Source organism: Spinacia oleracea, chromosome 1, assembly GCF_020520425.1.
Source record: "Spinacia oleracea cultivar Varoflay chromosome 1, BTI_SOV_V1, whole genome shotgun sequence".
NCBI classification, from domain to species: Eukaryota; Viridiplantae; Streptophyta; class Magnoliopsida; order Caryophyllales; family Amaranthaceae; genus Spinacia; species Spinacia oleracea.
The window spans coordinates 96,457,897-96,470,630 of NC_079487.1; the positions used below are offsets into that span (position 1 = coordinate 96,457,897).

Below are 12,734 nucleotides of genomic sequence, written 5' to 3' on the forward strand. Positions count from 1 at the left end.
GTCTTTGTCTAAGTACAAAACTATATTGTATATCCTACAGGTCAAAAATCATAAAAGTCGGCAAATATTAAACGTAGTCCTCTCGGCATACTATGACCCTGGTCTTTTTTGCTTAATTTCAGTTTTAGGAATTATTTTGCAGTCCAGTTTAGTTCAGGAGCATTTAATTCAGTTCAAGAGCATTCAGTTCAGTTTAGTTAGTTTAATTCAATTATTTATATTATTATATTACTTATTATTTATATTTATATTATTATTATATATAACTAATTATTTATTATTAAGTACTATAATATATACTTCCTCTATTCTTTTTTAAATGACACAATTATTTAGGCACGTTTGTCAATGCACGATTTCAAACGTTAATATCTCCAATTATAGATAAGAAAAAATTATAAAAGTTGATATTTAAAAAGTATTTACTAAGACGAATCCAATAAGATCCCACACGACTATGTTTTTTCTTAAGTATAAACCACAAAATGGAGTCAAATGAGGTTGTGTGAATAGTGTCCAAAACTCAATTGCGTCATGTAAATAAGAACAGAGGAAGTAATATATAATTTATTATTATTTTTAGTAATTAATTACGGATTATTAATTATTTAGTTATTAATTATTCTTTAGTTATTAATTATTTAATATTTAGTTATTAATTAACATTTTTATTATTATTTTTTAATTAACTAGGGACTACTAATTATTAATTATTAATTATTAATTATTAATTATTAATTATTAATTATTAATTTTTAGTTTCAGTAATATTCTGTTAAGTTGAGTTAAGTTCAATTCATGAGCATTCAGTTCAGTCTAGTTCAACTCGAAAAAACAACAACAACGTATTTAAGAGATACCCACCTTACAAAGTTACAATACTGTGGTACGAGTTCTATTCTCCTACCCTATGTTTTCTACTACGTACATCAATTTCATTGTGTCGGTGAATGGAAAAGTTGGGTGACCAAATTGCAGAGATCATTGACTTGGCAATTAGGAGACAAAAAGATGGAGCCCATTTCAAAGATGGAATTGGTAGCAACGCTTTCACATGAATATCATGATGTTCCCTCATTCTCACCTTTTCACCCACTTCTCAATAAACTACAATAACTACCACAACTAATTTAACAGGGAGGTGATGCTTCATTCTATGTACCGCTAACCCAAATTGGCCCGATGTAGTAGGACCGGTGAACCAAATTGGCCCGATGTAGTAGGACCGGTGAAGCTGTCGGGTGGGTCAATGATTGATAAACCACGAACCCCCGACTTCATCTGAGTCCGGTTTCCCTAGACCAGTCTTGATTCAGTCCACGCCAACATAACCCGGCTCACTGATCAGTGACAGTGACCACCTCTACGGCTCTACTGTCATGCCGTCAAGCCTTAATTGCCCTCAGCTCGGTTCCCATTTTGCTGCTAAGGCTTCGTTTCATCGTTTGGTATGGTGTAAAACGTTTTCATGAATTTTCCTCCTTTCAATCATTTTACGTGGGGATGAAAAATAATTTTCCACAACACCCTCAAAGGTGGAAAAACTTTTTCCAGAAATGAAACCCCTTCTCCACCTTTGCTCCTTACCTCCCTCTCCCTTCTTCCCCTCAATCTTCACCATCTTCCCATTTCCTTTAAGGAACCAAACAAAGGAAAACTACTTTGAAATTGTATTTTTCCCTGAAAAATGTTTTTCATGGAAAATCATTTTACACTGAAAACGTTTTACACCATACCAAACGGAGCCCTAATAACATCTGCATAGTAAATTAATACCATACTATTCAATTAATCAACACAAAATTAGCAAGAAGAGCAAGTATATATGAAAAAACTACATAAGCATATATTACAAGCTGGTGAACAGCACAAGCCAATCCAAGAGTCAATTTCAAACAGCAGCAGAAAAGTTGGCATGACAAATAAATAACATATGAGATTAGTTTAGTATTTAGTGACATAAAATAGAAATGTGGGGAGGGAATCAGAAGTTTTTCCAACATACCGGGGTATATACTTTTCCTTTTCACTTTGCAAAAAAAATGTCATGTAATCATGTGTCACAAAATATACCAAAGAAGAAATGCACAAATTGAATGTAGTACACTAACTTTACAAGTCTTCTGCTGCTTCTTGTGCAGAAATCTCCTTTCTGACAAACGTATTCTTTCTGGTTACCACCTTCTTATTCTTCTCTGCTGGCCTTGGTCCTAGAGCAGTTACATCAATCGTAGCACCAAATATACTTGAAGATTCTAATATGGCATCATACACCTTTGAAGAAGGTTCTAGACTTTCCTTTAACGACTCCAAATATAGGTCATATGCTAACCTCGGTTTCCCATCTTTTGCAAGAGCTTCAATCAAAGTATCATATGTGATTTCATTCGGATCAATACTCATACTTCTCATGCGTTGAAACCACTGGTAAGCAGGACTAGTTAAACCATTCTTCACACATACACTAATAATTGCATTGAAAGTAACAACTGTTGGGTTGATTCCTGTTGAAACCATTTCTTGAATTATATAATCAACAAGATTGAATTTACCAAGTCCAACATAAACTGAAGCCATGATAGTGTAGGCATATAAGTTAGGTTCAACCCCAATTTTGCGCATATGCTCCCACACCCGTACAGCTTCGTCATATAATTTTCCTTTCTCGAGAGCACTAAGCAACGCTCCATATGAAATAACGGTTGGCTTTTCACCTTTCTCTATCATTCTCTTGAATATTTCAACTGCTGCAGTTGTTTCTGAAGCTTTTGAACAAGCTATAAGAACAGAATTCCATTCTCTACTTCCCGGTTTCAAACCTTTGGCTTCCATCTTTTCCAGCAACTTAAACCCCCATCTCCAAATCCCTCTTTTTCTAGCAGCACTCAGCAAAACATTAAAGTGAGATACAATCAGTTCATATGCCAAATTGTTGGGTTCGGGCCCCTTATCTAACAAATCCTCATAAATCTCCAAAGCAGCCCACCATTTCTTAGCTTTTCCCATCAACCAGATGATATGATTGCATACTGATAAACTTATATCAGAGTGATTTTCCCTTATTCTATTATACAACTCTTTGGCAACCGTATAATGTTCTTCACGAGTACAAGCCCAAACAAGCCGCTCATACTCTTCACGTGCCGGTGGAAGCGCGGCCTTGTCCATTTCTATAAGTAACTTTAAGACATTTGTGGTAAAGTTCCCATCCTTAACAAGCCACCGTCTCATTATTTGGTAGCATATGCGACTGGTGAAGTCCTTAAGCTTAAGAAACTCAAAATCCCAATTTATTGTATGATCATCTTTCTCGAGCTCTCCACTAGTATACTTCTCTCTTATACCATGAAAAAAGTTTAATGCACCAATCCCGTCTTCCATTCTTCGATAAGCCAACAAAACTGTAGAATAAGTAGCCGGAGATGGAGATATTCCCTTACGTTGAATACCCTCAAAGAGATCGAGAGCCTCAATTGCTCGCCCTTCTTCCAAATATATACCCATCAAAGTGTTATAGGTCACCACATTCCAACAAATGCCAGCTTCATCCATCTCACTCAACACCATGTCAACTTTATCTGATTCTCCAGATTGTTTTACAGCACCAAGCAAGCTATTATATATGAAAAGATTCGGACAATCAACATCTCCTCTCTCTTCATACTTGTTTTTAAGCCAATCAACAATAGCCATTGCAGGTTCTAGTCTCTTTTCTCGGCCAAACCCTCTTATGATGGAACAAAACACTTGAAGTGGCACTTTACCTTCGTCTTTCATAACCTCTTCCACATCCTCCACTGATTTAGCACTCAGTAAACGTTGTGCAAGCCCACGCACATCAACCCGTCTCTCCATTTTCTCTTTCTCTATTTTTCCTCCATCTTTAACTTCTCCAGCATCATCAACCCCACTTATAATCTTCTTCTGCAAAGGCAACTTGCCACTATCATTTTTTGCCTCTGAGTCCTCATCACTAATTACACTATTGCCAATCGCTTGCTCCTCTAAAGCCCACCCCACCGGAAAACACAACCTGACTGAACTTCTAGATTCGCCCGAAAGATAAAGTCCAACCTTAGAACACCCAAAGAAAACCCCATTTCCCAAATCAAATTCTGATCTTCTATGATGAACAAACACAGAAGGACACCTCCTTAGGTGAACTATAGAATCAATTGTACCCAACTTTTTTCTTCTAATTCTACTTCTTATACACTCAAAAGAAGCAAAACCCAGCTGAAGTTCAAGCTGGGGTACTTCCAATAAGTCCCCTCTCAAAGGCCAAATACTTAAAGCTTGCATTTTTATGACAATTCAAGGGTTAAATTCAAAACCCATCATGAAAAACACAAATTATAATGTAAAATTACAGAAATTCAGCTCCAAATCCTCTTTCATTTTCATAATTTCCTCAAATTTATGAAAAAGTATACTCAAAACAACACCCAATTCTTCCTAGGTAATATATCTAAAATTGGCAATTTTGAATAAAATTCGACGCAATTAGAGAAATAAAAGATGGAAACTAGAGGAAAAGTTAACTGACCTAGAAGAACTAGGAAGAATATGTGGACTGCAGTGACTGCCCTCGTGGTCGAAAAGTCCGGTAGGAGAAAATGTAGTCGTGGATAACTGTCAGAACTCAGAAGGATGGAGTTCGGAGAGTGACAGAGTGATATTTCCCACTTTAGATTGTTTCTTTTGTTCTTTTTAAGTACTTCATTCCGTAAAGGATGGATCATTTCTATTTGCACGTATGCCAATACGCTTCTTTGAACATTAATATCTCTAAATGCGTATAAGTAAAAATTATAAAATTTTGATATTTGGAATCACAAAATCTTGTTTAAAATGGGTGTACAATAAATTATTGTACACCAAGCCCATATTAGGCAATCCCGATTATTTGGCACGTGTGAAGTGTATTTTTTTTTTTTTTTTTTTATTTTTTTTTTTTTAATTGGGGGAAGGCAATCTCGATTTCATTCGTTCTTCTTTCTTCTTCGTTGTTCTCTCTTTTCTCTCTCCTCTCTCCCTCTTCTGCGATTTGTGCTGCGATTTGTGCTGCGATTTCTTCGCGATTTCAACTGCAATTTCTCTCTTCTGCATCTCAACCGCAACTTCTTGCGATTTCTTCTGCAATTTCTTCGCGATTTTGCTACATTTACCTCGACAGTTCATCCAGGTTAGTTTTCTACCTATTTTCTTTGATTTTTCGTATTTTGATAATTAGGTTTAATTATTTTAGTTGTTCTACTTGAATTATTCTTCCAATTATGTCACGTTTTGTTTGTGTTGCTTCGAATTTGTATTTGTGTGTATTGATTTAGGTTTTTCTTCAACGATCGTTTGTTTTTGCTGCGATTTTGTTCCTTTGCACAGATAGCTTCTTTGCTGCGATTTTGTTTCTTTGCTGTGATTTCAATTTTGTGCTTTAATTTCTGTTATATAAATGTTAAAGTTTATAAATCTGTTAATAAGTTAAGGTTATTCACCTAATAGTGAAGAACATTTGAATTCAAAGTTGCAAGCACGTGAATCATTGAATCTGTATCAAAGTTGCAAGGATAATTGAGTTAAAGTTGAGGATTATAGAGTTAAAGTTAGGATTTTAGAGTTAAAGTTGAGGGTTCTAAAGTTAAAGTTTAGGATTCTGTAGTTAAAGTTTAGGGTAATTGAGTTAAAGTTGAGGGTTTAGAGTTAAAGTTGAGGGTTCTAATGTTAAAGTTGAGGGTTCTAATGTTAAAGTTGAGGATTCTGTAGTTAAAGTTTAGGATAATTGACTTAAAGTTTAGGATAATTGAGTTAACTTTAACTGTGAATAACTTAACTTTAATTGGTAATAGTCTAACTTTCACGTTTTTACCTTTCTACAACTAAATTGAGTCTTTCAATCTGTTTTATTTCACTGTTGTACTTTGTTGTGTTAAAGTTATAGTTTTATATAATTAAGTTATGGAAATTGGCATAAAAGTTAAGACAGTTTTCAATCATTTAAGACTTAACTTTTCTATTAATATCTTAACTTTAACAGTTAAATCTATTACTTTTATATTTACAAATTTTTCATCTAATGGGAGTTTAACTTTTGCAGTGATTTTTGACATCATTGAATCATGCCGAGAAGTAAAACTGTTAATGTGAAGGAGATTTTACAAGAAGATGATGACATTCAATATCCAGATTCAGAAAATATTGAATATGATGACGATGATGACGATGTTGTTTATGAAGATGATGAGGATGTTAATACTGATGAGGACCAGGACGAGAACTGGGAACAGGATGAGAACGGGGACGAGGACGAGGATGTTAATGCTGGCTTGGTTAAACCGACAGGCAAAGGGAAGAAGAAGCCGGGAGTCATGGTTAAGAGTGAGTTGGTTGAAATAAAAACCAAAGGGAAGAAGGCAAGGATTAAGGCTGAGGTTGATGCTAATGTTCCTGTTGATGCTGAAAATGATGTCCAGATGTGAGTTTTACAATTTGTTTTATTTCTCAATTTGAACTTTTCTGTGTTAAAGTTGTTTTATAAAGTTAAGGACTCTGAAGTTAAAGTTGAGATTTTTGTAGTTAAAGTTAAGAATTTTGTAGTTAAAGTTAAAGTTAAGAATCCTAAAGTTAAAGTTTATGATTTTGAAATTAAAGTTAAGGATTCTAAATTAAAAGTTTAGGATTCTAAAGTTAAAGTTAAGATTTCTAAATTTAAAGTTTAAGGATTCTGAACTTAAAGTTGAGGATTTTGAAGTTAAAGTTGAGGATTTTGATGTTAAAGTCAAATCTTACAAACAAGATTTCTAAATATAAAGTTAAGGATTTTGACTTTTTTCTCCTAACTTTACCTGCTAAAAGTCAACTTTTTCCTTTTAAATATTACAGCTGTACTTATGTAGGTTAAAGTTATGGTATTTGTTGTAAATATTAAGAAATTCTTCCATCATCAGAAACATAACTTTTACTGTTAATTACCAAACTTTAACTGCTAAAAGTCTAACTTTTACCTGTTTAACTTTTTTTCAGCTTGGATGGGGGTTGCAGTACTTCAAACTTGACTACCCAGTGTAGACCAACTGCTTTGTTAGCTGTCATAGAAACATTCAATTCAAATCAAATTAAGTCTGTTTCAGAAATTGGATTCGGTTGGTTGTTATCTTTACCTACGCAAACTTCAAAGTTAGATACAACATTATTTCCTTGGTTGATTGATCATTTTGATCCTGTTAGTTGGTTGTTTAAAATTGAAGCTGGAAAGGAATTCATATTTAGTCCATGTGATGTGCATGATGTGTTTCTTCTCCCATTACATTCTGACAATCCTATTGTAGATAGCAGCACTAGGACTAAGGATGTAGGTTTGAAAAATCAGTGGAGATACTACTTTAAAGTTAAAAAAAATGCAACCATTCCATTGCGTCTGTTGGAGATTAAGATGGGTGAATTAGTGGAAGGTGGAGAAATGTTCAAGCGAATATTTGTGATGTTTGCATTCTCTGTTTTCTTAGCTCCTATAGCTAATAGGACTGCTGATTTGGGTTTAGTTAAAGTTCTTGAGGATGTAGATGAAATAAAGAATCTTGATTGGTGTGGATATGTCCACGAGAGACTTTGTCGGGCTATTAGGAAGCATAAAACTTCAGGCTGCCAGGGTAACGTTGGTGGTTGTTTATGGGTTTTACAAGTTGTCTATTTTCATCGCCTTCAATTTAGAGGCATTGCAGAGAGTTGTAGTCTTCCGTTGATGAAGCATTGGTCTGGTACTAAAATTCATGAAAGGCTTGTTTTGGAAAAGGATTCAGCTTGCTTTGGCAGTGGTTTATTAAATACAGTGACCTACCCTGTTTGTCAAAAGTTGGGTTTTGAAGAAGGTTTTGCCAAGATTTGTGGTAGGCATGATGCTGTGAACGATGATGAGAACCATATACGGTTCGTCATTCCTGATGGGCAATTGTCAAATTCAGCAATTCAATCAATTTCAACTGATGTAAGTTTCTTCTCAACATTTTTATAGTTATTTCTCTTTTATTAAAATTTTTATTCTAGTTTTGAGATTTGATTCTAAAATTAAAGGTAAAGATTCTAAAGTTAAAGTTATGGATTATGTATTTAAAGTTAAGGACTTTGATGTTAAAGTTGAGGATTTTGAAGTTAAAGTTAGGGATTCTAAAGTTAAAGTTAAGGATTATGTATTTAAAGTTAAGGACTTTAATGTTAAAGTTGAGGATTTTGAAGTTAATGTTAAGGATCCTAAAGTTAAAGTTTAGAATTCTAAAATTATTTCAAGGATTCTGAACTTAAAGTTTAGGATATTAAAGTTAAAGTTAAGGATTCTGAACTTGAAAGTTTAGGATTTTAAAGTTAAAGTTAAGGATTCGAAATTTAAAGTTATGGTTTCTGAAGTTAAAGTTTAGGTTTCAGTAGTCTAACTTTTAAGTTCAAAAGTCTAACTTTTAATTCAAAAAGTCTAACTTTTCCCGAATCTTGAAGGAAATGCATGCGGAGTTTTTGAGAATGAAGAGGAACTTGGAAATTGTTTCAAATTTTCATTTGAAACAACTTGAAGCTGTAGCAGCACTGAGGCGACGTTCATCTCCATCGCTGCCGGATGATGATTTGGATCCAAGGTATTATGCCATGATGCAAGAATTGGCTGAGATGGTAGTTTCAGTTCAGTCTATGCCAGGAGGTTTGGAGAACATATATTGTGATGGAAAACCTAATGCTATACCTCAAGATGATAGTCCAAATAAAAAGATCCAAGGAGTTCTTGATGAAATTAATGTCAATGAAACTGCTAACAAGACTGCTGTATAGTGTGAAGAACCTCGTATTGTTGATGCTACCACTGATCCAGCTCAGCAGACCAATCAAGGTGCAACTTTACTCTATTTCAGTTTACTATATGTTCAAACTTAGAAATATCTAAAAAAACTTTAACCTTTTCACATTAAATGATAAGGAATCATTTATTCTACTACAGGCGCAACTTTGGAGGTTGATGTACAGCCAAGCTTATCTGAGCAGCTGGTTGTACCTCTTCCAATTGTTGAACCTCTTCCAAGTGTTGAACCTCTTGCAAGTGCTGAAACTGCTCCAAAAGAATTAAAAGTTTACGAGCCTACTGTCGGTTATCATTCCATTATACACTCTTCTTTAGCTGATGGCAAGGCTAAAATTGGAATTCCATGTGGAAAGGTTAACACTGAACCATTCCTTGTCGGACATTTCATGCGTTTCTACAAGAGGAACATGAAACGTTTGCCCGAGTTGTATCAAGAAGTTGCTGATTATTGCCTTCTGGATGATCCTGTCGTAGTGAAGGCAGAGTAAGTCTTTTAATTGTCCTAACTTTAAGTACAAAAGGTTTAACTTTAACTTAATAAATCTTAACTTTTTTTTTTTTTAGGGAAACTTTGGTCTGGTTTGATACCGTACATATGATTCAAAGAGAGGATATGTTGTCACTTGCTGAAGATCAAGAGATCTATTTGTCTATTATTGAGTGTTGGGCATTAATGATAAATGCAAATGAAATGCAACATGCCTCACCGCCTTCAAAATTCTGTTTTGGTGTCCGCCAAAGTGTGAGTTTCTTAAATTGTGTAGTAGTTTAGTAAAAGTTAACATATTTTTAGGAAATGTTTGTGTTGTACTAATTTGTTTGTTTTCCCTTGTAGGAAATTTTGGAACTTCTTTGGCAAGATTCAACTAACGAGGCTGCTATGGATCAGCTTCTAATTTGTTGGAAAGAGTGGATTGATATTTACAACAATGGCTTTGACATCACCTGTGTTGATCTGGTCAGTTATTACTTGGCATCACCTCAAAATTAAATTAAGGATTCTAAATTTAAAGTCAAGTTTTATGAAGTTAAAGTTTAGGATCTAATGTTAAAGTTAAGGTTTCTGAAGTTAGAGTTTACCATAATTGAGTTAAAGTTGAGAATTTTAGAGTTAAAGTTGAGGGTTCTAAAATTCTCAACTTTAACTGAATTATCCTTAACTTTAACTTCAGAAACCTTAACTTTAAGTTTAGAATCCTAAAATTCAACTTGTAACATTAAATTTTTCTGAAGTTAAAGTTAAGGATTCTAAATTTAAAGTTAAGGTTTCTGAAGTTAAAGTTTATGATAATTGAGTTAAAGTAGAGGATTTTAGAGTTAAAGTTGAGGATTTTAGAGTTAAAGTTGAGGGTTCTAAAGTTAAAGTTTAGCATTCTGTTGTTAAAGTTTAGACCTGAAATTAAAGTTTTGGAGTCTGAAGTTGTAATTAAGGTATCTGAACTTAAAGTTTAGGATTTTAAAGTTAAAGTTTAGGCATTTGAACTTAAAGTTAAGGTATCCAAAGTTAAAGTTTAGGATTCTGAAGTTAAAGTTTACTTTCACTAGTTTAAGTTTTGTTTTTGTGTATCTATTAACATCACAATATGTTTTGTTTTTGTAGGTTTTTGTTCCTTTTTTTCGAGAACGCCACTTTTTCCTATTTGTGTTGAATTTGAAAACCAAAACGATGCAACACGTGGACAATCTTGTGTATGATGAAGCTCAAATCATTGATTTGGAAAGTTTTTCAACAACTCTGGTAATTACCTCTAGTCAATTTAAGAATGTTGAATTACCGGTTCAACTTTCTTTTTTCTGTTACAAACCAATAAATGTGTTTAATATTGTTTTCAGTGTGATCTCCTGGGTACTTTCCTTGATGATAGAGGCAATAATCATGAAGGTGATATTGGAACGTACCCCATGGAGGAGATTGAGTTTGATTGGAAGACTGCAAAAGGTTCTGACCTTGATTGTGGAATTTATACAATGATTAGTATGTTGACATTTGAAGGAATCAAATGTAGCTGTCCTGATTTGAAAGAGGTTAGAATTTTTTCGAATCATAACTTTTAAGTCAAAATTCCTAACTTTTACAGCAATTTGCTTAACTTTTATTAGCCTTATTTATTTTGGAATTTAAAATGATGTTGATAATGTTATTCTTTTTTTTTTTCAAATAATACAGCCCCGTAAAAGGATTGTTCTGCGTGCCGAAATATGTGCCACACTTGTGTTATCTGACATGAATGACAAACGGGCAGAAGTTCTCAATAAACTTGCTGATTTCAATTCCAAACGAGTAGATGTCTATCCACATGTGGTAACCAGGAGGAAGCAAAAATTGGCAAATGATAGGAAGTTGAAGAAAGAAGCTGCCAAAAAGGAGAAGGAAGTTGAAAAGAAAGCAGAGGAGAATGCCAATGAGAACAAGAAACCAGAGGGTAAAATTGCACAGGAGAATGCCAATGAGAACGAGAAACCAGAGGGTAATATGGCAGAGATGAATAACAATGTGGCAGATGTGAATGATAATGCGGCAGAGGGCAACGAACAATCGTTGAAGACTTTTACTTCAAGAAAACGTCTTAAAAGGAATGTAGCAGATGCATCTGTCCCCGAAAATGTAGGACCACCAGAGAAGAAGCAAGCTCCTACCAAACGGACGGCAAAGAAACCTGCAGCATGAAATTTTAATATTAGTTTTAAAGTTCATCAAAACTCTAAGTACAATAATCTTAACTTTTACATTTTCACAAAAATATTTCTCTAGAGTATAATGCCATTTTTGTGTATATATGGCATATAATTTTGGTTTTTGGTGATGTTCAGTAGAACATGGAAACATGTATTTTTAAAGTTGTTGATTCTATGGTTAAAGTTAAGATTATTATTTTTAAAGTTAGCCCTGTTATTGTTATAGTTAAGATCAACTTTAAGAATAATATTTGTTTTTGGTAATGTTCAGTTTCTGTAAAAGTTTAGGATAATTTAGTTAAAGTTGAGGGTTCTTAAGTTAAAGTTTAGGATTCTGTTGTTAAAGTTTAAGCATCTGAAGTTGAAGTTTTGGAGTCTGAAGTTATAATTAAGGTTTCTGAACTTAAAGACTTAGATTTTAAAGTTAAAGTTTAGGCATTTGAAGTTAAAGTTAAGGAATCCAAAGTTAAATTTAGGATTCTGAGTTAAAGTTGAGGATAATTGAGTTAAAGTTGAGGATTATAGAGTTAAAGTTAGGGTTTTAGAGTTAAAGTTGAAGGTTCTAAAATTAAAGTTTAGGATTCTGCTGTTAAAGTTTAGGATAATTAAGTTAAAGTTGAGGATTATAGAGTTAAAGTTAGGGTTTTAGAGTTAAAGTTGAGGGATCTAAAGTTAAAGTTTAGGCTTAAAGTTTAGGATAATTGAGTTAAAGTTGAGGGTTCTAAAGTTAAAGTTTAGGATTCTGAAACATGTATTTAAAGTTGTTGATTCTATGCTTAAAGTTAAGATTATCACCATTAAAGTTAGCCCTGTTATTGAAATAGTTAAGAAAATTTAATATTAGTTTATCTAACTTTTATTACAAAAAGGGTAACTTTAAGTACAAAACTCTCAACTTTAAGTATAATATTGGTTTTTGGTATATAACTTCAATTCTTCATTGTACGTTAAGTATCCATGCACTTTGAAACTTTATTTTCAACTTAAATCCGAAAAAAAAATTCACAATTTATCTTAGACACTTGGACACGTATCCAAGTCAGTCCAAGTAACATGGGTTTTGGCGATGTTTAGAAAAAGTTACGTAACATATTAGAAGTTGTTAATTTAATGCTAAAAGTTAAGCAAATATACCTCAACTTTTACTATATCTAGCCTGACTTTTAATATATAAATCCAACTTTTACATTTTTGAACAAAAGACAGATTAAAAGATATA

The 12,734-nt window shown here is 33.4% G+C and overlaps 2 protein-coding genes and 1 long non-coding RNA gene across 3 annotated transcripts; 1 reads left to right on the forward strand and 2 right to left on the reverse strand.

Moving 5' to 3' along the window:
- Positions 1–1,021: 1,021 nt before the first annotated feature.
- LOC130467909 (uncharacterized) lies at positions 1,022–4,661 on the reverse strand. The gene is made up of 2 exons (XR_008927923.1): positions 4,547–4,661; positions 1,022–1,757 (listed from the first exon to the last, which is right to left on the reverse strand). It is a non-coding gene; the product is annotated as an uncharacterized lncRNA (long non-coding RNA).
- Positions 1,886–4,550, reverse strand: LOC110792754 (protein LOW PHOTOSYNTHETIC EFFICIENCY 1, chloroplastic). Its single transcript, XM_021997580.2, has one exon. It carries the CDS (start codon positions 4,300–4,302, stop codon positions 2,113–2,115), a length of 2,190 nt encoding a protein of 729 aa, XP_021853272.1. The 5' UTR covers positions 4,303–4,550; the 3' UTR covers positions 1,886–2,112.
- A 392-nt stretch (positions 4,662–5,053) lies between the features above and the next one.
- LOC130467906 (uncharacterized) lies at positions 5,054–11,719 on the forward strand. The gene is made up of 7 exons (XM_056836935.1): positions 5,054–5,185; positions 6,095–6,472; positions 7,021–7,981; positions 9,675–9,797; positions 10,440–10,577; positions 10,673–10,864; positions 11,007–11,719. Exons 2-7 carry the CDS (start codon positions 6,117–6,119, stop codon positions 11,505–11,507), a joined length of 2,271 nt encoding a protein of 756 aa, XP_056692913.1. The 5' UTR covers positions 5,054–5,185; positions 6,095–6,116; the 3' UTR covers positions 11,508–11,719.
- Positions 11,720–12,734: the final 1,015 nt, after the last annotated feature.

What these genes read in the sequence shown, in the direction of transcription:
- LOC110792754 (XM_021997580.2), bottom strand. Translation starts at nt 4,302, where the DNA reads ATGCAAGCTTTAAGTATTTGGCCTTTGAGAGGGGACTTATTGGAAGTA.
- LOC130467906 (XM_056836935.1), top strand. Translation starts at nt 6,117, where the DNA reads ATGCCGAGAAGTAAAACTGTTAATGTGAAGGAGATTTTACAAGAAGAT. An exon ending in AAAGTTTTTCAACAACTCTG is followed by an intron (nt 10,578 to 10,672) that starts GTAATTACCTCT and finishes TATTGTTTTCAG; the next exon opens with TGTGATCTCCTGGGTACTTT. An exon ending in GCTGTCCTGATTTGAAAGAG is followed by an intron (nt 10,865 to 11,006) that starts GTTAGAATTTTT and finishes CAAATAATACAG; the next exon opens with CCCCGTAAAAGGATTGTTCT.